The sequence below is a fragment of the Oryza sativa genome, chromosome 7 (genome assembly GCF_034140825.1).
Source record: "Oryza sativa Japonica Group chromosome 7, ASM3414082v1".
Lineage (NCBI taxonomy): Eukaryota > Viridiplantae > Streptophyta > Magnoliopsida > Poales > Poaceae > Oryza > Oryza sativa.
This window is the reverse complement of record NC_089041.1, coordinates 19,670,212-19,696,173: the sequence shown is the minus strand read 5'-3', so window position 1 is coordinate 19,696,173 and position 25,962 is coordinate 19,670,212. Positions and strand designations below refer to the sequence as shown.

General features: G+C 42.3%; 3 protein-coding genes across 3 annotated transcripts; all 3 read left to right on the top strand.

Moving 5' to 3' along the window:
* The first annotated feature begins 5,231 nt into the window (after positions 1 to 5,231).
* Positions 5,232 to 6,985, top strand: LOC4343353 (anthocyanidin 3-O-glucosyltransferase 6). The gene has a single exon (XM_015789782.3). It carries the CDS (start codon positions 5,283 to 5,285, stop codon positions 6,738 to 6,740), a length of 1,458 nt encoding a protein of 485 aa, XP_015645268.1. The 5' UTR covers positions 5,232 to 5,282; the 3' UTR covers positions 6,741 to 6,985.
* A 6,161-nt stretch (positions 6,986 to 13,146) lies between these two features.
* On the top strand, positions 13,147 to 14,799 carry LOC4343352 (UDP-glycosyltransferase 88B1). Its single transcript, XM_015789827.3, has one exon. The coding sequence runs from the start codon at positions 13,198 to 13,200 to the stop codon at positions 14,644 to 14,646; it is 1,449 nt and encodes a 482-aa protein (XP_015645313.1). The 5' UTR covers positions 13,147 to 13,197; the 3' UTR covers positions 14,647 to 14,799.
* Positions 14,800 to 23,806: 9,007 nt separating this feature from the next.
* LOC4343351 (uncharacterized) lies at positions 23,807 to 24,852 on the top strand. Its single transcript, XM_015790510.3, has 3 exons — positions 23,807 to 23,911; positions 24,029 to 24,142; positions 24,286 to 24,852. Exons 1-3 carry the CDS (start codon positions 23,807 to 23,809, stop codon positions 24,850 to 24,852), a joined length of 786 nt encoding a protein of 261 aa, XP_015645996.1.
* Positions 24,853 to 25,962: the final 1,110 nt, after the last annotated feature.

Sequence of the window (25,962 nt, the reverse complement as noted above, 5' to 3'; positions counted from 1 at the left end):
CATAAACAAGATTAAAGTGTCATGAAGATGTAAGCACTAATCCCGAGAACGCAAGCCGCCATAACAAGCTTTACCTTTTCATCGGAGATCGAAACCGATGCAGCCCAACTCGAAAGCAAGAACTCGTCGAAACAATTAAAGAAAAAGGTAGTGATGCGCCGAAAGTGTTATTGAATTGATGTTATCTGTTTAGACGGTCTCGGGTCATATTTATACCAAAAATACATGATATGTCCTTGCCGGACACGACTCTATCTCTGTTACAACTCAAAATACGAACAAGTCACTTAGACGGACTCTTACCGAAAATATCTCTAAGAAAGCTACCAGAATATTTTAATTAATAGATACAATTTCCTTCTTTGGACTCAATCCATACGTGGCAATACTTGTGCAGCACCTCAACTGATCCCAGCAATGACTCTAGAACCATCTTACTGAAATCGGCTACATCGGCTTCTCCTTGTCCGATTCAGTATCAGCCGATGCAGACGGTAGCCGATGCGCACTCTGGTTCCGAGAAACGAACTCTTTCTAAATCCGCTTCGACTTTTACTCCAAATCCGATCTATAATTTACCAAATTTGGTCGTTAACACCTGGGTATACATATTTATACCCCTTGGTAGATACTAGCCCTTCTTGTACAAGAAATAAACTTTCCTAAAGATAAAAGGAAAACATAAAGTCCTTATTGGACACTAAACACACTTACCTAAAGATGAAAGAAAACTAATAGACTCTGCCTAATTAATAGATAAACTGTCATGCCGCATCCTCTTTGAACTCAGTTTTTTCTAGATAAACTTTCTTTAATTGATCAACATTCTTAACCGAATATAGCAATAATCCAACTATTGACGACTTGATAATTCCTATCGGTCGATTTGAGGACTTTGAAGCTGATACTGATTCTAGCAGGTGATGAATTCGGAGCTTACCAAATTTCAATGTTAACACTAACCCGACGAGCTCATCATCCTGCGCGGCCTCATCATGCTGGTGTTGGAGTCGGAGGTGGCGCCGGAGTCAAATCCGGCACCCGAGACAGGGGCAATTCGGTCCGTACAAAAATACGGTAAGCTGAAACCGTGAAAAAGAAAAAGCACGTACATGGGTACATAGTGGCATGGAACAAATTTAGGAACAACACAAGTGGCACGCAGCCGATATGCTGAATAGTGGTGGCATTTTTCTGAACTGGTATATTTGCAGTGACATGGATCAAGGGTTACATGCTCGAAGAATCTGGATAGAAGTCTGTCTAGATTCGTAGTATTAGTAAATATCCCAGCTAATTTTAGATTTTTATATTTTAGGACATCCAGGAAGTACACACTTTGCATCTGTAGATAAACGGTCCTGGTTGCATGCTTGCCAAATTGCCACCAGGTTGGCGTTCGTCTGGCAAGCATGACCCGTAATCATTTTGGGCACACCGTCCTAGCTGAAAAATTGAAGTCATGGGCTTAATTTTCACTTCTGTTTAGCTCGGTTTCACTATTGTGGATACGTATTTAGCCGCGAACTCATTTTTCAACTAAGATCCATAGTTTATTTCAATTTTTATTAGCATAATTTTTAAATTGTTAAATATTTGTATAATATGTAGAAATTGTTTGGAAATAGAAGATAAATCCAATTTTCGAGTTCAAAATAATTAAAATTTAATTAATTATACGTTATTTTTTTATTTTACATGCTCGTATTTGATCTTGATCTTTAGGTCCTCATCGGTAAGTTATATTATTAGGTTAATCAGCCAAATAAACCTTTTTCAATTATTAGGCAAAGCCGCAAAACCATTCCATCTGTTGGAATGTGTATGGTGATTGTAGCTCCTATAGTTTGTGGTATTAGGATTATTATCTTCTATGTACACCACTGATAATCCAACTCTCTTGCGGGCCGCACTGTGTTTGGCTGGAGGTCTAAGCTCAAGCCTCATCCAAACATGCCATATGATGGGACCTTGAAGATGTGTTCGGTGGTGGGTGTTGGAACCCATCACCCAAATACGGAATACAAAATGGTACATTAACGCGTAATTAATTAAGTATTAGCTATTTTTTTAAAAAATGATCAATATGATTTTTTAAGCAAATTTCGTATATAAACTTTTTTTAAAAAAAACACACCGTTTAGTAGCTTGAAAAGCGTGCGCGCGGAAAACGAGATGGGAAGTTGGGAACTCCTGGTATCGAACATGTCGACGGGTGATACCCGTAAACCGGATATAGAGGGTATTGGGGTACGTTGGTACAAGGATTTACGTAATACGACATCAAGCGGACAGAAAACGAAGATTATACTGGTTCAGGCCCCTTGATAGGTAATAGCCCTAATCCAGTTGATATGAGATTATATGATGGAAATCACAGGTTACAAAAGGAACGATGGAACTCGATGAAACCGGCGAGATCGTAATCGAGTTGGTCCGACTAGATCCTCCGGCGACTTGGCTCCTGCAGGTTCCGACTTCGTAGGCTCTGGTGGTTGTGTTGGCTATGAAATTCGATCCTTAGGTCCTCCCAGGGGTCCCTTTTATATCGCAGGTCAGGCGGTTTCCAAGTAGGACTCGGAGACATCGGACCCTGCACCATACATTGACGACCCAGTCCTGTCCGAGTGGGACTCTTTCCATCTACAAACTCCGTGAAGGATTTCCTTAATGTATACAGAGAACGTCCATATACGCGCAGGCATGCCATATCGATACGTGACGTATATCGAAGGGTAAAGGGTATGCCTTCCCGTAACCCTGACAGAACACAACCTTAAATGGGTATAGTACTCTGTATACTACTTTCTCTATCCCAAAATATAGATATTTTTTTAGGTTGGCACGATTATTAATAAAGTAAGTAATAATGATCAGAGGAAGTGTGTGATTGGTTGAAAAGAGAGTATGTCAAGAAGAATAGTTGTGATTGGTTGAGAGGAAAATGTAGGTGAAAAAATAGCTTTATTTTGAGACAAGACAATGTGCTAGAAATGAACGAATGTAGTATGTAATGTAAAGAAATGATATGTCCTGAAAAAAAAAGAAAAGGATGTGTTTTATATTAAAACAATGAGAGTGACACTTGATCGTTCGGAAACCGCATGCGGGCGATCGACTTCTGTTGTGGGGAGCGGACTACATTTGTCCACGTTTGCGAAAGATTGTGCCCAATATTATTGCCTTATGGGCTGTGACTCGAGCGGGTGTACTCACTCCCTCTGTCCTATTTTAAATAGTTTTCGCACCCAATATTGATCGTCCGTCTTATTTAAAAATTTTGTAAAAAAACAATTAAAAATATAAGTCACGCATAAAGTCCTATTTATGTATTACCATCTCATAACAATAAAAATACTAATTAAAAATTTTTTTCAAATAAGACGAACAACTAAAGTTAGGCGCGGAAACTCATAGTTTTACTTAAAATAGGACAGAGGGAGTATAAAAACCAATCTAATACTAAATATGATATATTTAATACGAATCTAAATATATATTTGTTCAAATTTATTGTATTAGAATGTGTCATATCTAATTCTAAACTAGTTTTATCTAATTCTAAATTCGTTTTTTTATGGGTGCGAGGGAGCAACTCCTAAACCGAAGGCAAAGCTTATTGGTCGCCGTCGTTCATAATGGCCCGATTTCACGTGAGTTCCACTTGAAAAGCAGCTGTGCGCTGCTCCGTTTCCCACCGCATATCCAACCAAACACATTGATTTGTGGCGACAAATCTCGTACTACACCTGCTGGTAACAAATATTGGTACACTCCTGACTATGATACCTCCTTGTGGTCCTTGAGGAGCATATATAGGCGGTACAGGCAACATTATCATCCCTAAGATCCAATACAGTAGGCCGTTCTAAAATACTCCATCCGATTTCATAAATGTAAAACTTTCTAGTATTGTCTACGTATACGTATATATAGATGTTAATGAATCCAAACATATATATATATATATATATATATATATATATATATATATATATATATATATATATATATATATATATATATATATATATATATATATATATATACACACACACACACACACACACATTAATATCTAAATGAATGTGGATAATGTTAGAAAGTCTTACATTGTGAAACGGAGGAAGTACGTACTTTTGATCTTGAATTTTAACATGTAGATAAACAAATAACCAAATGTTTGTTATATATGTGGAAAATGTAATTACTATATATATTTTTCATAAAAAAATTTTATAGATACATTTTTAGTATTTTTTGGAAGATAATTCTAATAGTTTCTTCTATAAATATAAGACTAGAACCCGTAATCAAACATGTAGTATGTCAGTTGAAGAATTTTGCAAGCATAAAATTGAAAGAAAGAAAGGTACGTTTTTTTTTTAGTACAACTGCTACTCCCACCGTCCCATTTTAAATACAGTTGTGGGTTTTCGTATTTAATGTTTGACTGTCTATTTTATTTGAAAAATTTATAAATTATTTTTAAAAATAAGTCATCCATAAAGTATTATTCATGTTTTATCATCTAATAACAATAAAAATACTAATTATAAAAAAATTAAAAAGATTGGCGGTCAAATGTTGAACACAAAAACACACAACTACACTTAGGCCTGTTTTTCCAAAAGATATCACATCGAATCTTTAGACACATGTATGAAGCATTAAATATAGATTAAAAAAACTAATTGCACAGTTATGGGGGAAATCGCGAGATGAATCTTTTGAGGCTAATTAGTCCATGATTAGTCATAAGTGTTACAGTAACCGACATATGCTAATGACAAATTAATTAGGCTCAAAAGATTCGTCTCGCGGTTTTTAAGCAAGTTATGAAATTAGTTTTTTTATTTGTGTCAAAAATCTTTTCCTACATCCAGTCAAATATCTAATGTGACATAAAAAAATTTCTTTTCGTGAACTAAACAGGCTCTTAAAATGAGATGGGGGAATAGTTGGTAGGAGTAGTTGCCAAACGTGGTTCTAGCTAGTACCTACTCCCAGTCTCCTTCTATACATATACGTGTACCCTCTGCTTCAAATTTTACGTGGTACTAGTTGAAAATTACATGCTCAGACAAAAACAAACCAGAAACGATTTATTCACATACATAGCTCGAAATGTTCAAATTTTGAATGAAGCAAGTAGTTGTTTCTCGATATTTTTCCCCCTTGACTGTCCAGAAGTTGCTTACATATAAAAGCACAAGAACACATTCTGATTCATACAAAGCAGCCGCACAGCGTGCAGCAGAAGCATCGTTCGAATCCAACCGATGGCGAAGCCGACGGTGGTGTTGCTGCCCGTGTGGGGCGCCGGCCACTTCATGCCCATGATCGAGGCCGGCAAGCGGCTGCTCCGCGGCAGCGGCGGCGCGCTGTCGGTCACCGTGCTCCTCATGCCGGCGCCGACGCCGGATGCGGCGGTCGACATCGCGGCCCAGGTGAAGCGCGAGGAGGCCTCCGGCGCCGACGACATCAGCTTCCGGCACCTCCCCGCCGTCGACATGCCGACCGTCCACACCGGCATCGAGGAGTGGGTCTCCCTCATACTGCGGAGCCACGGGCCCCACGTGAGGGCCGCCATCGCCGGGCTCGATTGCCCCGTGGCCGCGCTCGTCACCGACATCTTCTGCACGCCGGCGCTCGACGTGGCCGCCGAGCTCGGCGTGCCGTCCTACGTGTACTTCACCTCCGGCGCCGTCATGCTGGAGCTGCTGCTGTACTCGCCGGTGCTCGACGAGGAGGTGCCCGGCGAATTCTCGGAGATGGATGGCGCGCTGAACATTCCCGGGCTGCCGCCGGTGCCGCCGTCCGTGCTCCCGGCGACGATGCTTCACAAGAAGAAGATGTCGACATACAGGTGGTTCCTCGAAACCGGGAGGTGCTACATGAAGGCCACCGGCTTCATCGTCAACACGGCGGCGGAGCTCGAGCAGAGCGTCATCGACGCCATCGCCGACGGCCGGTGCACGCGCGGGGTGCCCGCGCCGACGGTGTACGCGATCGGCCCGGTGATCGCGCTCACCCCGCCGCCGGAGCAGCCGCACGAGTGCGTGCGGTGGCTGGACGCGCAGCCCCCGGCGTCCGTGCTGCTCGTCTGCTTCGGCAGCAAGGGCCTCCTGCCGCCGCCCAAGGTGCGGGAGATAGCCGCCGCGCTGGAGCGGAGCGAGCACCGCTTCCTGTGGGTGCTGCGCGGCCCGCCCAAGGACAGCCGGCCGGGGCAACGGGTGCCCACGGACGCCATGCTCGACGAGCTCCTCCCCGAGGGGTTCTTGGACAAGACCAAGGGGAGGGGGCTCGTGTGGCCGACGCGGGCGCCGCAGAAGGACATCCTCGCCCACGCCGCCGTGGGCGGGTTCGTGACGCACTGCGGGTGGAACTCCATCCTCGAGAGCCTCTGGTTCGGCGTGCCGATGCTGCCATGGCCGCTCGACAACGAGCAGCACGCGAACGCGTTCCTGCTGGTGTCCGTCCTGGGCGTCGCCGTGCCGCTGCGGCTGGACCGGGAGCGGGACAACTTCGTGGAGGCGGCGGAGCTGGAGCGTGCGGTGAGCACCCTGCTGGGCGGCGGGGACGGCGAGGCGGGGAGGAAGGCGAGGGAGAAGGCCGTGGCCGTGAAGGCGGCGTGCCGGAAGGCCGTCGAGAAGGGCGGGTCGTCTGACGCCGCGTTCCAGAGGCTCGCCGAGGAAATCCGGCGAGGTGCCGTTAATGTCCCGAAGAAGCGAAACTGAAAGGACTGAAAATCCGTCGACTGACGACTGTGCAGTGCAGAGCTGGCCAAAATCGAAACGCCCATGCGGCTTTGCGTGACTGCGTCTACACGTCGACATGTGTACGTTTTAAAATGCACGGGTTAGAGATTCTATCTATCGACTATACGTGTACGTCTGTACTGGCGTTTAATATGTGTGTATATGCATATCTGTTCATTGTTCAATAATAAATCTTTCAAAACAAGCAGATTCTAACCCGTGCACTTTTATGGCCGTGCTAGTAATTTGTTAATATGTTCTGCTTGGCGGTAGGGTGGATATCGAGCTAGCTCGGATCAGCTTTGCTCAGTATACTAACGAGCTAGAAGCCCACACTACTATAAAATTGATTTTTCTGGAAGAGACATCCCGCCTACAAAAATCGTTACCCCGCGGTCGGTTTAAGAGCTGCATGCTGTGAGAGATGGGAGTCTCCACCATGGCGCCATTATGAGGTTATATGGGTCAAGGTGGGGAGAGCTTGGGTGCAGTCTTGCGGACTTATAGTGTATGGCTATGGTTCTGTTTAGGTCCTGTTTGTTTCAGCTTAAGATTATTGTGATCTAGATTATTAAAAAAATCATATTACTCTAAGTTGCATTATAATAAGCTGACATACAATAAGCTGTGAACTTTTTGTTTCTCTGGATTATTGGAGGCATATAAGGGTAGTGTGTCTTTAGTCACCCAATAATCTGAAAAAAGCTCCTCCAAAGGAGATTATTAGATTATACCAATCTGGCTTATAGATTATAATAATCTAATTGTTTGTTTCAGCTTACTCCTAATAATTTAATAATGTCATTCGGATATATCAGTATTACATGGTAGGGAGTGAGTAAATTTTTAAAATGCTACTCACAATTTAAATTGTTTTTTAAAATATAAGTCCAATTTAATTGTGATATACAATCATATAGTTTATAATTTTAATTTATTAATATTTTTATGGATGTTTCGATGAGATGCGCTATTTAGAATAAAACTTAAAATAACATATATGTTTACAACTTAAAACATATGGTTAACATGAACTTTTTAGTTTTTCATCTAATTTAAGTATATAAGAAGGAAAAAGAAAAGTACGTAGAGGGGATATGTACGTACATCGGACGTACGGACGTACCGGTCCATGGGGACATGGCAACGTTGGATTTTTCTCTGTTTTTCATCTAATTTAAGTATATAAGAAGGAAAAAGAAAAGTACGTAGAGGGGATATGTACGTACATCGGACGTACGGACGTACCGGTCCATGGGGACATGGCAACGTTGGATTTTTCTGAGATAGATTGATTTGGTTTTTTAAATAAAGATCTAATGGTTAAAAATAATGGGTCCACCAGATTAAATGAAAACCGATGGTTGGATGTTAATACGCCACGTGGCGATCTAGGAGTGTTTATAGGAGCGCCACGTGACGGTTTGAGAGCGTTTATAGGAAATTTAATGGACTTAGTATATAATAGATAAGGATTGAATTTGATTTTACAGGGTTCTGGAGAGAACATGTGACAACAATTGGAATACTTCAAACTAGCTAGGATTAACGCTTCCTCTGTGTTTGGCGCTGGCGTGGCCACCAGCGCGTGTCGACGCGTCAGCGAGGCGCTAGATGGCGGGTAGTTTTCGTGAGCTCTCCTGCGTCCGTGTACTCACTTGGCGATTTTGCAAAAACGTCCTTGATTTACCTGATAATTTGTTATAGGTCCTTAGTTCTAACTTTTGCGTACTTACTTAGAGGTCCTCTGTAGAAAACAATATTCTATACGAAGAAGCGAAAAATTGGAAAATCGAACCGTGCTCTGAAAACTAGAAGATTAAGTGTTTTTGCAAAACAAAAACAACCCTAACCCCCTTCCTCGAACCCTAGCTGCCACCATTCATTTGCCTCCTCTCCTTCTCTCACTCCGCTCTATCTCCTGCCCAAGCAATGGCCGCCACCGCATGCCGCCCCCCTCATTCTCTTCTTCCCGCAAGTGATGACCTCCCCCGCGCACTCTCTGCTGCCGTGCCTGCCGCCGCCCAGCACGCGGGCCATTGCCGTCGCCATCCTCTCGCTTCCGTCGCCACATCCGCCAACGAGGAGGCCGGGACCGCCGGATCCGGTGACTTCGGCCTCTTCGCTGGCAGATCTGGCCACTCTAAGGCGAGGGGAAGCCGGCAGCCGCCCTCTATGCCCGGTACCGCCCCTCTCTCCCTCTCCTCTCCATCCTCTTCATTTCCGGATCGGTGGACGCCGGCGATTAGGCGGCCTAGGGTTCATGGTCAACAACAGTGGTTGATCCAGTGGCTGCTTTCCCGATCGCTCCCCTCTCTCCTGTGGCAGCGGCAGTCACAATTCACGAGATTCCTCATCCCGCACCGTGTGCTGATGATCCCTCTTCGCCTCCTTCCACCAATCCGCGGCAATGGCACAATCGCTGTCATCTTCACGTGCTCTTCCTCCGTTGCAATTTGAGATAGAGAGGAATTGCAATCCCTGACCTGGAGCTTTTTTGGCCATAGATAAGAGGATGAAAGAAAGAGACGAAGGGGGATGAACAAAGCAATTGCAATCTTCTACCCTCTTGCTTTTCCCATGCCTCTTGCTGTTTGTGGCTGCAATGGTGAGTACTGAATCTGGTGTTGACAGTCCTTAAATCATAATATCTAACCGCCAATATCTGCATATAATGAAATAAAATATGGTATCTGTCGACGGGGGATATCTGTAGACCGGATAAATAGGGTATTGGAGTACGTTGGTACAAGGTTCTACACGATACGACATCATAACGTATAAAAGATAAGGATTATACTGGTTTAGCCCCCTCGTGAAGTAATAGCCCTAATCCAGTTTATATGGGATTGATATAGAAAACCATAGAATACAAAGAGAATAGATGGATCCGACAATACCGGCGAGATCCTTGTCGAGATGATTCAAGGAGATCTCCCGGCGGCTTTGGCTGGCGTCCTCTGGCTTCATAGACTATGGTGGGTGTACTGGCGCTATGATTCGATGATCATGAACTCCTCAAGGGGTATGTCTTTTATACTGTGAATTGCCTTAGTCTTCAAGTAGAACCCGGAGATAACAAACTCTCCACGATATAGAATTATCCCTATCTTTTCCGAGTAGGATTCTGATAGTTACCAGCCTGTAAGGGTATTTTCCGTAATATTTTATATATTTCCTTATCGCATACGGAAACAAATCATAAGATATGGGGTATACCAATCCAGTATACTTGGTTAATCGTAGGATAGGATGTATGTCTCATCCGTAATCCTGACAGTATCCAACTTAGTGGTAGAGATTATTACTAATCAATTTCACTAGTGTTGATGAAATATGTGTATGCGGGTATTTTAAGGAGAAAACACACCCATCATGTGAGGAAACACGCCTCCGACCAATTAGGCGCGAGTATACGGATGGAAGGACCCATAAGTCAGGTGAAATCGTCATGAAATGAGTTATAACTGTCTTAACCGTAATCAGGACCCACTATATCAGGAGTTCAGGACCCACTATATTATAGAACTTGCTCCAATGCAAAGACCTCGGGCTCCACAGGCACGGACCATATGAAGGGGAGAAAAACATGACAACCCAACTAACGATACGGATGGACGATCCTCGGTTCCTCACCACACATCCTACCTAACAAACTCGAGGGAAAGAAAAAGTAGTACAGTACTAGTTCAATAACAACTGTTTTTTTTTCAATAACTCACTCTCTGTAAAAACACACTACAGAGTTTTGAATAATTTGTAGCTGACCTCGCATGTACAGTAAAGAACAGAGCACACTGCAAATAGTGTATGTGATGGTAAGATCGTGGATGCATGCACGTGCATGTGGACTTCAAGAGGATTTCAATGAGATTGAGATTAGGAATGCGTCGTTGGTATCTATCTATTTGAATGTGTGTTAGGGATGAATTCGTAGGGGTGTAAGTATGGTGTCGCGTGTGTTAATCAGTGGCTGTCTCTGATTATTAGTTGGGATAACAGTAATTTTGATATTTTATACTTTCTCCGTCTCATAATATAAGGGATTTTGAGTTTTTGTTCGTAGTGTTTGACCACTCGTTTTATTCAAAAAATTTATGCAAATATAAAAAATAAAAAGTTGTGCTTAAAGTATTTTGGATAATAAAGTAAGTCAAAAAAATAATAATTTTAAAATTTTTTGAATAAAACGAGTGGTCAAATAGTACATGCAAAAACTCAAAATATTATAGGACGGAGGGAGTACCTTTAACGATGTTGAAGGTCTTGAAGGAAAGAAATCGAAGTCTTCCAAACTGTGTTTGTCTTATCTCTTATAGCAAAAGTAAAGAAAGAGGTAAAACCGTGAACAGTTGAGCTTCAGCAGAAGCAAGTAAATCACATTTTGCAATTGCTTAGGTAGTTTTCGGAAACGCTATATTTGTGTGACCACAAATTTGTATTTTGTTTGGTAGTTAGATTTTTTTGACCGTTGATGCTGCTTTAAAATCTGTGTTTCTTTACACGCAAACCCAATCAGGATACTATTAGTTGTTATCGGGTGAGAGTTTGCATACCAATAAAGGTGTGAATGGGCTTGTTTTCGGACTTACAATGTAAAGAAATGTTGAATATTTTTCATGAATAATATGACAGGTAGTCCCCTATTTTTTCTTTTATATTACCCTTTTATGCCGGTTCATAAAAAAAAGCATTGTAGACATTTATCATGTTCAACAAATTTATGCTGACAAAACTAATTGCACAAAGGGACTATCGTCGTATTTTTTATAAAAAAATATTCAACATGTATCAAAAATACATACTCCCTCCGTCTCATTCAAAAAATTTGTATAAATATAAAAAACGAAAAGTTGTGCTTAAAGTACTTTGAATAATAAAGTAAGTAAAAAATAATAATAATTCAATTTTTTTTAATAAGACGAATGGTTAAACAGTACAAGCAAAATGTTAAAATCCCTTATATTAGGGGACAGAGGGAGTATGTAATTTTAGTGTATTTACACTGTAAGTTCTAAAATTATATAGGTAAGTTGATAAAAGTAATGAACATTTAAATAAAAACATATGTAATTTAGTGCGAAAATGCTTAAAGCCGGTCGTCCGGCGCAGGGGGAGCCGGATCGGGTGCTCCCCCCGCGCGCCCCTCCCCCCACGTGCGCACCTGCTGGGCCCACCCACTTCTCTATCCCCTTTTTCCACAAAAGATGTTTCATCTAGTGTACTTACAATGTTTTACTATTTATAGATCTAATGTTGCAGTGAATTAAAATACTCTTTTGCAATAAAAAACCCACATATTTTGGAAACTCCGGAATTTGGTTTATTTTTTGTTCTACCAAAAATATTTCACCTAATATACTCACAATGTTTCACTATGTATAGATCTAATGTTACAGTGAACGAAACATTTCATTGCAACAAAAAAACCACATATTTTGAAAACCCCCTATTAAGGGAATTTGGTTTATTTTTTGTTCCACCGAAAAATGTTTCACCTAGTATACTTACAATGTTTCACTATGTATAGATCTAATGTTGCAGTTAACTGAAACATTCTTTCGCTATTTGCTGAAATATTGTTTTTATATAAGGTGAAACAACACCCGATTTAAACGAGTGAAACATTTTCGATCTACTTAGTGAAACAATTCCAATATACCTAGTGAAACATCGTGTAACATTTAAAAATAATGAGTAAATAATTCAATAATAAGCTAAAATATTTTTTCGTCGGAATATATTTATGTGTGGTCTTGTTTTGAAGATTTAATTGCAACGAATTTAATGGTGCAATCAGATCATGATTTGGATAAGTAATTTAAGAGAAAAATCAGTTTAAAGTAGTTTTACACGTAAATCAGATGCTGACGTCAGCGCCCGATTTTAACCTCCTCCCATCGGGCGCACGAGCGGGAGTCACGTCCAATTTAGTTGGGTTGTGTGTGCACGTGATGTGAGTGTCACGAGGTCAAATCCACTTACAAATTCAATAAAATTACACTCCCTCCTCCTAACCCACCTCTCTCGTTTTCCGCGCACACGCTTTTCAAACTATTAAACGGTGTATTTTTTAAAAAAAAATTCATACGAAAGTTACTTTAAAAATCACATTGATCTATTTTTTTAAAAAAATTAACTAATACTTAATTAATCACGTGTTAAAAGGCCGCTCCATTTTACGTGCAGGAGGGATGGATTGCCATCCTCCACTGCCGAACACACCCTAAGAGCAAGTTTAATAGTATAGCCAACTACTAGCTTCAATTTATCTATAGGCAATTTAATAGCTCATTAATATAATAGTTACGTAGCAAAACCATTGCAGCAAACTACGCCTCAGCTAACTTTCTATAATTGGCTCAGCCCTAATCTACAACTCCTCAGCTAACTTTCTATAATTCGCACAGTAGCAGGACAGTCGCCGCCTCCATCAATGGCGAAACCGACGGTGGTGGTGCTGCCCGTGTGGGGCGCCGGCCACTTCATGCCCATGATCGAGGCCGGCAAGCGGCTGCTCCGCGGCAGCGGCGGCGCGCTGTCGGTCACCGTGCTCCTCATGCCAGCGCCGACGCCGGATGCGGCGGTCGACATCGCGGCCCAGGTGAAGCGCGAGGAGGCCTCCGGCGCCGACGACATCAGCTTCCGGCACCTCCCCGCCGTCGACATGCCGACCGGCCACACCGGCGTCGAGGAGTGGATCTCCCGCATACTGCGGAGCCACGCGCCCAACGTGTGGGCCGCCATCGCCGGGCTCGACTGCCCCGTGGCCGCGCTCGTCACCGACATCTTCTGCACGCCGGCGCTCGAGGTGTCCCGGGAGCTCGGCGTGCCGGGCTACGTGTACTTCCCCTGCAGCGCGTCGATGCTGGCGCTGCTGCTGCGCTCGCCGGGGCTCGACGAGGAGGTGGCCGTCGAGTTCGAGGAGATGGACGGCGCGATCCGCATCCCCGGGCTGCCGCCGGTGCCGCCGTCCGCGCTCCCGTCGACGATGCTGGACAGGAAGAAGTCGACGTACGACTGGTTCGTCGCCACCGGCAGGGGCTACATGAACGCCACCGGCGTCATCGTCAACACGGCGGCCGAGCTCGAGCAGAGCGTCCTCGCCGCCATCGCCGACGGCCGGTGCACGCGCGGGGTCCCCGCGCCGACGGTGTACCCGATCGGCCCGGTGCTCTCCTTCCCCCCGCCGCCGGAGGAGCAGCCGCACGAGTGCGTGCGGTGGCTCGACGCGCAGCCCCCGGCGTCCGTGCTCTTCCTCTGCTTCGGCAGCAAGGGGCTCCTGCCGCCGCCCAAGGTGCGGGAGATAGCCGCCGCGCTGGAACGCAGCGGCGGCCACCGCTTCCTGTGGGTGCTGCGCGGCCCGCCCAAGGACAGCCGGCAGGGGCAGCGGGTGCCCACGGACGCCATGCTCGACGAGCTCCTCCCCGAGGGGTTCTTGGAGAGGACCAAGGGGAGGGGGCTCGTGTGGCCGACGCGGGCGCCGCAGAAGGAGATCCTCGCGCACGCCGCCGTGGGCGGGTTCGTGACCCACTGCGGGTGGAACTCCATCCTGGAGAGCCTCTGGTTCGGCGTGCCGGTGCTGCCATGGCCGCTCGACGCCGAGCAGCACTTCAACGCGTTCACCCTGGTCGCCCACCTGGGCGTCGCCGTGCCGCTCGGCATGGACAGGAGGCGGGACAACTTCGTGGAGGCGGCGGAGCTGGAGCGCGCGGTGAGGTCGCTGATGGACGACGCGTCGGACGAGGGGAGGAAGGCGAGGGCGAAGGCGGCGGAGACGAGGGCCGTTTGCCGGAAGGCCGTGGAGGAGGGCGGGTCGTCGTCCACGGCGTTCCAGAGGCTCACCGACGATATCGTCCGAAGGGGTGCCGTTCAAATCCGTTAAGTTTGCTGGTTTCACCGCAGATTATGTGCGCGCGCAATGAGTCCTCTTTACTCAATCCATTCGATGTCTCATGTTGTGAACTTGTGATTCCTGTTGGTTGATCCGTTTGGTATGGTGTCGAATAAAATAAAGGGGAAATAATTCTAACGTTCTCTTTCTAACGGGAATTAGACATAAGAACTAGAAGGTGGTTTGATAGGTTAACAACCAACTTAAATCTTATCGGTTTAGCACGCGTCACTACTACAGATCCGGGCTTCAGTGACGAGTCATCTGTGACGGGTCAACACAACTCGTCAAAGATGAGTCATCTCTGACGGGCCGAAAAAATATCCTCTTCAATATATGGCTACCAGGGAGGACCCGTCACAGATGTGAGGTCGTCTGTGACGGCTTGCACTTGTAACCCGTCACAGATCGTCTGTGACGGGTCACAACCATGACTCGTCACAGATGACATGTCATCGGGTGTAGTATTATGAACCATCACAAAAGAGACCACTCATCTCTGACGGGTCTTTAACTAACACACGTCGCAGATAACGTTATCTCTGACGGGTGGTAGTTATGACCCGTCAGTGATGAGTGAAAATTCAAATTTTTAAATTTTGCAAAAAACCTCGGATTAAGACATGTCCTATATAAAAGTTGTAGCTCTCGATGATATCCACAACTTTATAACTAACAACATTTCTATTAGAGATCGTTTACATCCCCGAACATGCATTACAAGTGATCAGATCTACTTTTAAAAACAAAATTTTGAGTTTTTTTTTTCAAATGACATGGATGGATACATGCCCCATATCAAAGTCATAGAACTCAACCAGATCTACAACATTATAATTGAAAATATTTTCATTTCACAAAGTTTACATGTTCAAAATACATGTTATAAAGTGAGATATATTTTGAAAAATGAAATTTTGAATTCTTCAAACAACATCGGATGAAGATATGTTCTATGTAAAAGTTATAAAACACGATGAGATCTATAACTATTTAGTTGATAATATTTTCATTTGAAGTCATTTAGAGTGTTAAATATATGTTAAATTATTCAGACAAGCATAAACAAAATAATAACATTAGGTGAGTAGTCAATATGTGCTGAGTAGGTGAGTTGGTAAGGGAGCTCTATAAGGAGGTTGAGGTCTTGAGTTCGAATCTCACGTGTAGCATGCAAGTTATATTGCGTGAAAAATTATGAATTTGTAGGTAGTGATGTGTAACCATGTATAGGAAGGCTAGTAAAATTGAAAATATTTTTTTGAGGTTTTTTTGTTGCGTTTAAAATTCAAAAATTGTATTTCTTGCTTTGTCATCAGTGACGGGTCGTAAGTTACAACCCGTCAGAGATGAGTCATCAGTGACGGTCAGATAGTTACGACACGTCACTGATGACTCATCTATGACGGGTGACAAGTTTTAACCCGTCAGAGATGACTTATATACCGGTCAGAGATGGGTTATCTATGACGGGTGTTTCACCCGTCACAGGTGATTTTATCATCAGTGACCACTAATCACTGACCAAGACCAAACCCGTCAAAGGTGAGGGTTTGGGCCCGTTACAGATGACCTGGTCCGGCGTAGTGCGTGTTGCCATAAGCCCCAAACCTTACATATGACCGATCGATCTTGCGCTGGGTTCGTAGTGTTAAACCTAAACCGACGACCTAGCTGCTGCTTGTACCGTGCATCAAGAAGAAAAGAGAAAATCTATAGAACAGCATGCCGTTCAAATGGGATAGACATTAGATCAATATCCCACACCTCATCTTGACTCGTTTATTCAGCGTCGTCCACCACCCACCGCGCGCAAGCTACTCCCTCCGTCCTCTGTCCCCCTCTCTGCGCCCACGACCACTAGCCGCTGGCCACCGGGAGTCATTTTCTCGCCGCATCGACCGCAACACCATCTGAGCCGGCCATCGGCGACGTCCCCAGCAAGCCGACATGCGGGCAACAATGGCAGAGCCTGCATGCGGCTAGATGTCCACAGGAAGAAGGAAGAATATGAGGATATGGCTTTTCTAGTAGTTCGTCGTCTGCATCTACTCACAAATCTCATCTCTTTTTTTTTGTTCTTGTTTTTGCTGTTGCTTCGATTTCATACTAAGGAATCAGCAGATGGATGAGGATACAATGTGTTGGAGAGAGGAAGAAGATGACTTGTTTGGTACAAAATAATACCTCTGGGTACCTAGCTTTGATACTTTTTTTTGTACCAAGCCTAATATGCAACTACTGGTCTTGATACCTCGTGGATACCAGACCAGGTAGGTTGGTACCAACCTTAGTACCATGGGTATCAGGTCTGATACCCCAAATACCGAATCTAATATTCTAAGTATCAGATCTGATACCTATGGTACCAAACTGATACCTTGGGTATCAACCCGATCTAGTACCTCAGATATCAAGTACCGATACCAGACTAGGTACCACCAACCATAGTACCGTGGGTACCAGGTCTGATACCTCAAGTATCGAATCTAATATCCCAATCGGATCTGATACCTATGGTACTAGACTGATACCTTGGGTATAAACCCGATCTAGCAGTCTGGTACCATAGGTATCAGATCCATTACAGGTACCAACCAGATCCGGTACATCAGGTATCAAGATACGGGTACCAACCAGATCTGGTACCTCAGGTATCAAGTACCGGATCCGATACCATAGGTATCAGATCTGATACGGGTACCAGCCAGATCTGGAACCTCAGGTATCAAGTATCGGATCTGATACGGGTACCAACCAGATCTGGTACCTCAGGTATCAAGTATCGGATCTGATACCTAAAAGTTGTGTGGGGACTCAATGCGAGCGCATGGATGCGTGGGGGAGCGCAACGGACACGTGAAGGGCATGGGAGAGCGATGCGTATGTGTGGGAGGAACAGATACAGACGTGTGGGGACACATGCGCATGGTTGATGGGGCAACAACTCGTCATTAACTCATTATAATCTATCCCGTTACATGGGATATCGTGCTCTAGCAGTTCTCAGAAGAAAATTGACAGATCAGGGAAGAGAAAATCAAGATCAATCAATGGCTTCACAAAATGATCGGTGTATAGATCAATTTCGCAATTAGTATTTAGTAACAGAGGTGACCATGTTAGGTTAAGATTAAGTCTATGCAATTAGATTACAGCAGATACATCACCTACAAGCTACTACAACATTGAACTTTAGATTTGATTTATTAACTGTGGATTGTATGGGATTACAAAACACCTTGGGATGTGAATGGTATTGAGTGAAAACTTTGGGATGTGAATGGTATTGTAATGCCATGATAATTTGCAAAATAAATTTTACGAATCAGTTTTTGCTATATATGTGTGTTGACATATCTATCTATTATATTATTAAAACAGCCTTGAAAGGAGGCACCACGTTCGCTGTGGGGGCTAGAAATTCCCACATTAATCGGAGAAAAAGAAAACCAGAGTTCAACTAGAAATACAATTTAAAAATAGCTGAATTTTGGAATTAAAAATAAGCAATATAGAAAGAAGAGTCCATATAAGAACTCAATACGAGATTAATCAAAATTCGGAATAAAAATAAAATAAAATATAAAATTAGAAAAGAAAATGAGAGTCCAAGTAGGAATACAATTTAAAAATAACTGAAATTCGTAATTAAAAATAAAGAATATTGAAAGAAGAGTCCATATAAGAACCCAATATGAGATTAATTAATATTCAGAATAAAAATAAAATAAAATCCGAAATTACCAAAAAAGAAAAGAAAAGAAAAGAAGAGTTTAAGTAGAAATACAATTTAAAATTAACTGAAATTTGGAATTAAAAGTAAGCAATATTGAAAGAAGAATTCATATAAGAACCCAATACGAGATTAATTAAAATTCGGAATAAAAAATAAAATAATATCCAAAATTAGAAAAATAAAAGAGATTTCAAGTAGGAATACATTTTTGAAACAATTGAAATTGAAAATAAAAAATAAAAATATGAAAAGGACACAATACGATATTAATTAAAATATGAAAAAAAAATAAATTCTGAAATTAGAAAAAGAAAAAAAAAGATTTCAATAAAGGAGTACAATTTATAAATAACTAAAATTGGTTATAAAAAATAAAGAATATTGAAAGAAAAGACTATCTAAAACACATGACGAGATAAAGTAAGTAACAGGCCTATAAAGGAGTAGAGTTGTGGCGGTTGATACGACATATAAAAACTGTTAATAAAACACCAAATAGAATCCTAATAACGATTAAAAGGAGAGGCGACAGACAGGCCGTGAAGCAAATAGGCAAGACAGTTGCCGGGACTTTAGAAAGTAAAAAAAATAAACCACATTGATAATCATATTCGATTTTTAAAATCTAAATAACAATAAAGAGAAGCAGCGGGCGGGGTGTATAGGAATATAGTTGCAGAGCCGCCGACGGTTGGCGGGACTTCTAGAAAATAAAAAATGAATTCCAAAGATAGTTATGTTCAATTTTTAGATTCCCAATGACAATAAAGAGTAGGCGGCGGACGGGTCGTAAAGGACTATAGTGGCCTCGTTTGACGGGACTTCTAAAAATTATAAAAAAATGAAACCCAACAAGACAATAAACTCTGAAAACTAGATGGTCCAATTTTTAAAGGTTCGGAACTTCTAAAAAGTAAAAAAAAACCAATAATAATCATGTTCGATTTTAAAATCTCAATAATAATAAAGAAGGGAGGCAACGGGCAAGCCATGTAGGAGTACAATGGCAAAGTCGCTGACGGTTTGGCGGGACTTCTAGAAAGTAAAAAAATAAACCGAATAATAATAATTATGTTTGATTTTTAAAATCCCAATGACAATAAGGAGAAGAGAGAGTGGACGGGCCGTAGAGGAGTATAATGGCAGCGTTTGACGGGACTTCTAGAAATTATAAAAGCGAAACCCAACGAGACAATAAACTCAAAAAACTATAAGATCTAATTTTTAAAGATTCAAAGGAGAATGAATAGAAATAGTGGTAGATCGAGTAAGCAAATAAAGAAGGATATGACAAAAGTAAGGGGTATTAACTGGTATGACTTTTAAAAATGATATAATTAGAAACACAAGGATGATAATGTTTGGTCTTTGAAGGAGATGACATAAGTAAGGGGTATTAACTGGTGTGACTTTTAAAAATGATATAATTAGAAACACGGGGATGATAATGTTTGGTCTTTTAAAATCTTAAGACAATGAGATAGCTAATTAATAAATTTTAAGTAAAATCATACTAAAAAATATATGAGTTTGTTTGGGTACTAGTCGCGCAATTGCGCGGATCACCCAGCTAGTTTTCTTCTAAAGTCAAAATTTTTAATCACTACTAGAAAAAAAAATACCCGTGCATTGCAACGTGTGGATGATATTTTAATCTTATTATTTTTATACGATTTAGTTAGGATAAAATTTACTGTGGGAATTCGCTTGGATTTTTTTTTAAAGAAAATCATGAGCTGCAATTAGGAGTTCAACTTTCATCTCAAGTTAGCATACAAGTTTTTCTAAAAGCAAACGAACTTAAAATCCGACTCATACATATATCTATATTTCCAAAGCGAACGAACTTAAAAACCGACTCAAATACGGATGACGTAGCAAATACCGGCAAAAACATCTTCAATTTTTATAATAGTAGAGATATGATTATCAATTTGGGAAGGAGTGAATATTTCTTTTGGCACCAAGACCAAGGAGTAATCAATTCATTCACAATGTGACAAAACTAATAAACATGTGACCAATAAGTAATAAAATGGTTTCTTGGGTTCCGATCAACAACTTAACTTAGCGCATATATAGTGACTACAAAGGATCGCGTTCCTCTTACGTAAAGTCAGAGGGACGTGGGTCACTGATGTGTGGGCCTAACCTTTGTGGGTCGCACATGTCAGTGACAAAGTTCCTCTGACTTTACGTCGAAGGAGACTCATCCGACTACAAATTGGTTCTAGACTTTTGGAAAAACCAAAAAATAGAATAAGTCTTAGACTTTTGAAATGAGGAAGCATTTGTTTTTCATAAGTTTGAATTCCTTCTAAGATCCTATTCGTTTTGGAGGAATTTCATAACATAGGAATTTAGGAATAGGAAAGGTTGAGAAATAGGAAAGCATGCACACTCTAAATTCATAGGAAATTTTTAAGAGGTTTAAGTGGATAATTTTTTTTCTATATTTTATATCTACAACTTTTACGAAAGAAAAATTTTCTTTGGTTTCCCTATAACTACATTCATATGAATCAAATAGCACTCGTAGAAATTAATTCCTAGTAATCCAAATCCTTTGGTTTTCTTCCTAACCGAGCAAGTCCAAAATATTGCAGTCCCAAATGTTACATTTATGAGACCTTTTACAGTGATTGGAAGGTACCCAAGGTACCTCTCCTCAACTTAAACATCCACACGTTGATTCTCAAAGAGTAGATTAGGAATTGGATTAACATAAACATGGGCAGTTTAGTAATTTTTCTTTAGCCATCGTGATTAACCGTTCTTTATTTTTTGGTTATATCTTCCTGCACGCCTGCACACATACCCCTATATGATGGATGACTCCAATTTCAAAACTAGAATTTATACGTCCATCCATCTCTATTGTCTTTAGAAAGTAATCCATACAAAGAGACGGAGACACATCGATCAATTTTTCATTTAGAAGTCTTCACAATCACCTGCAAATCTCATATAGATATATGGAAAGACGCGCAAATCAATTACCTAGTTCTAATCATCAATTATGTGCTCTTCAATTAGCATGTAGCTATACGATCTGCAAACACTAATCAAGTCCTAGGCGTGTGCATTGGCACCAACGGACTGAAGACGTTATTATCTCTCCACGCTCTGGCCGCCGGAGCAGCAGAAATGCAGAATTAGAGCACCCGCAATGGTAAAGTAAGGTGCTATCTATAAAACATGTACACCTCAACAATAGACTAGATTAATAGTAAACCACTTCAATAGTATGTCTACATGGGTATCTATAGCTCTCTAATCCATTGCCTCGTTTTTCTCTATAGACTATCTCCATATTAGTAGATAGCTTTGCTCTCTCTCTTCATTTAATCTCTTCCAAGTAGGAAAATATGCTGACATGGATCTCTTATAGAGAGCTTATAGATAACCATTGTGGGTGCCCTTAGTATCCCGTTCAGTTCCTCCTCTTTTTATGAAATATAGAAACCAAATTACATATCTAACATTTTCCAAGTAAGGGCATCCACAATGTAGTGAAAAAGTAGGTATTAGGGATTAAAATATTCTTGCTACTAGGTAAGATACATTATGGAAGTAGTAAATAGCTACTACCAAGTCAGAGCAAGTTTAATAGTATAGTCAACTACTAACTCCAATTCATCTATAGCCAATCTAATAGCTCATTCATACAATAGTTACATACTACATTATTAATACCTGGTCCCACCTATCATACACACACTGCGTCTTGGAGTCCGTGCTACAGCTGGCTACAAATCTGTAACCCGCTGCCATTCTCTCTCCTCATTTATCTCCTTAAAATATGTTTGCAGCTGGCTTATAGCATGCTATTGTACCTGCTCTCATAATCTTACTACTAGGTTATAACACTTTGTGGTGGGTCCTACCTATTTTTTAATTGTGGCATGGCTCATGTTTGGAGTATTTTTTTCAGATGGGTCCTATCTTATTACCCACATATGACTCCATTCCTACTTGCACATACAAGACACCCAGACCCTGTTTGGTTATATGGGCTAATGTTTATCCCTCACCTTCTAGCCTCAAATTAGCCCTCAAGGATCCAAATAGGTGGGCTATTTTTGAACTGATATGAATTAGCCCCCCTCAAAACATTAGCCCCTCCAAGAGGTGCTAATGGAGCTAATTTTATGTGGGGACCATCAAAAAGTAGCTCTCTCTCCTTCTCTCCCCTCTCTTTCTATTCTCTCTCTACTTTTTAGCCTTGAATTAACTCATGGATCCAAACATGTCACCCTTTAGCCTACCAATTCATAACTAAACATTAGCTCTCAAAATTAACCCTAGGCTAATCTTTCAAACAGGGCCCTAGTACTACCATCAGGGCATCTTTCAAACAGGGTCACAGTACTACCATCAGGGCATAGGGCCATGGGCACGGGATTAATCTAGCGCGGTCAATGGACCCTTCGGTTCCATAATTACTAGTACTCCTAGATTGCAGAGTAGATAGGTGCCTCTTCGGTAACCTGCTACAATTAAATACAAAGGCTTAATTCTTTCTCCATTTCTTGAACCGAACTACTCCAGTCTATATATATGGCCTTTGGTCTGCATAGCTGTCCACGTCATCAATATCCTAGCTGGAAGAGTGAGAAACGAGGAGAGATGGAAGAACGGGCGCTTATATTGTCGCCGGCTACAGCACAGAAAAAAAGACAGTGTCGCCGGCTTACCATCCCTGCTGACTCCAAGTCTATGTATTGTGTTTCTCGATGCAATGCAAAGACGGAGATAGGGTAGAAAGGAAGGCATGGTCAGAGATAAGATTTAAAAATTAAAAAGTACTTACCGGAACCTGTATTCACTACTAGCTATAGCCAACTATTGTACCTACTAGCTATACCCATTAGCTGCTATGGGTGTTGCTGCAGCCCGCTGCTAGCTGCATTATTGACCTTGCTCTTATGAGGAATCATCATCGGTAGGCAAAAGATCACCTACGTTCTTGATCAATCCACCATATTGGTTCACTCCAAGAAGATATGGTAATTCGATTGACCCCTTTACCACATTACACTGTTCTGTACAGTTATATATATATATATATATATATTATTTATTTTATTTGTGACTTAAGTTATTATCTACTGTACTTTAAATATAATTTTTCGTTTTTTTATATTTGCAAAAAAAAATTGAATGAGACGAGTGGTCAAACGTTGCAAGCAAAATCTCAAAATCCCTTATATTATGGGACGGAGGGAGTATATATATTCTTATCGCAGCAAAATCTAGTCAATTGTTATGGCATCTGAGAAATGTTGAATCTCTTAAGTCTAGTAGTCTTCATGTTTCACTCCGGCTTATTAGCATGTTGATCCTTCATCCTTACGGAAGATTTTTCAAATTTTTCCTTGAAAGAAGAACCCGAAGAAGGAGATAAAGTTCATGACGTACAACGTTTGGTCTCGCGAGGACGTTGCGGTGTACAAGAGGATGAAGGCCATCGGCAGCCTCGTGGAGAAGCACAAGCCGGACGTGATCTTCTTCCAGGTAAATCAAAGCGATCTGATGTTGGTTCATCTGCTAAAATAATTGTCCGCATCTAGAAATATCCTCATTTCCAATATCTAAGATGAATTATCTGCACGATGTTCTTCGGATGTGCAGGAAATCACGCCATACATTCTCAGGATCTTCAAGAGCTTTGCGTGGTGGAAGGAGTACCACTGCTCAGAAGTAAAACCTGAAGAACAGGCAACCAAACTGCACTTCTGCATGATGGTATGCAGCCTTTTGGTACATTCTACTTCATTTATTCAGGATCAATATCATCAATTTTAATATGTTTTTGTAACTATTTTACATGTATTTTGAGAAAACGAGGAAATGTCGTTTGTTCATCGACTGAATTTCCTTGCGTGCAGCTGAGCAAGATTCCCATGGAGAAGCCCGCGAGCTGGAAGTTCACCAACACGTCCACCGGCAGAGGCTACGTGGAGGCCGACATCAACCCGGGGACGTCGTCGCCTGCCATCCACATCGCCACGACCCAGCTGGAGAGCCCCTCCTCCGGCCCGCCGGCGGCGCAGCCGCAGACGCGCTCCTTGGAGCGGTACGCGCAGGCCGAGCACGCCGTCGCCGCGCTGGGCAGCGCCAGGAACGTCGTGCTCGGCGGCGACATGAGCTGGGACGACGCCGTCGACATGCCGTTCCCTCTCCCGGCCGGCGGCGGCGGCGGCGGTGGCGACTGGGTCGACGCCTGGACTGTGCTGAGGCCGGAGCACGAGAGAGCCAGTGCTCGACGTACGACGGCATCTGGAACGAGGATCTCGCCGTGTTCAACGGCTTCACGGCGAATGCTGGCCTCGTCGCTGAAGAAGAGATCGGACCGGTTCGTGTGCAAGCTGCAGGATTACAAGCTGGGAGGCATCGAGTTGATCGGGAGTACGGAAAACCTCGGGATTGATTACCTGAAGAAACGCAGGGACTAAACTTCACCTGAGGCCGAGCTGCCACCTCGGCGTGGTCCTGACCGTCGTCGTCACGGGCGATCCGCCGCCGGTGCATGGCGCATTGGCGCCACGTCGGAAGCTGCGGGACAGCACTGGTTCTACGGCGCCTTCCGAGTAGTTTGCGGTTGACTGCACGATTTGGTGTGCGCATTGCACCGGTGCAGCCACACTCACTGCTCCCATCAGATGGCCTAATAATCCAAAGAACTTAATTTAAATTTTAAATTTTAAATTTTCAAACTTAATTTGAGATTGATTTTGAGATATTTTCAACGTAGTTTTTTTCAGTATTGGCTTTTAAGTCACCAAGTGTATATATATATATATATATATATATATATAATTTTTACCTACAAATTCATTTAGCTTATTAGGAAATAAGCCAAACAATGGGGCCTTCAAATCTGAGTACCTGATCGTTTCGTTTTGACGGGCAATGGGCAGGCCTGCTTGGGGATTGGGGTTGGTCTAGTGCGTTTGAGATCCTCTAATATGGGCTCAAAAGTGATGGTGAACTTCATTGTATTTTCGCCAATATTAGAGGACTACGATATTTTCACAGTACTATGCATTGGTACTACAATATTTTCTATGTCATCAGTAACCGCATATGTCAACATTGAATTTTCTATATCGATTAAATCCTATAATGCCAGTCGTAGTGAACAGTAATATTAGAGGATCTGATTTCCGTCTAATGCACGATCAACAGTACCATGCCCACAACAATGGCAGCGGTAGCACGAACACCCGTGCCAGCCCACCTGTTCGCCCTTATCTTTCTTGGGCCTCATTAGCCCAACCCCAAAAGATATGTGCGTTGACTTTATAAATATAAAACTGATTTGCTAGAAAACTTTCGCAAGTTTTTTTCCCCCCAAAACTTTCAGATTTGCAACCATCGGATCGTCTCGAGATTTGTATATGAAGAGAAAAAATTGCTAAAAATTTTTTTCGCACATGTCACACATAAAATCCCAGTGTTATCTAACCAACTTATCGTTGAATGCAAGTTTTAATAAGTTATATCATAGTTACAGTGTAGTTACAATGTAATTACACTTCAGTTATACTATAATTACATCTAAA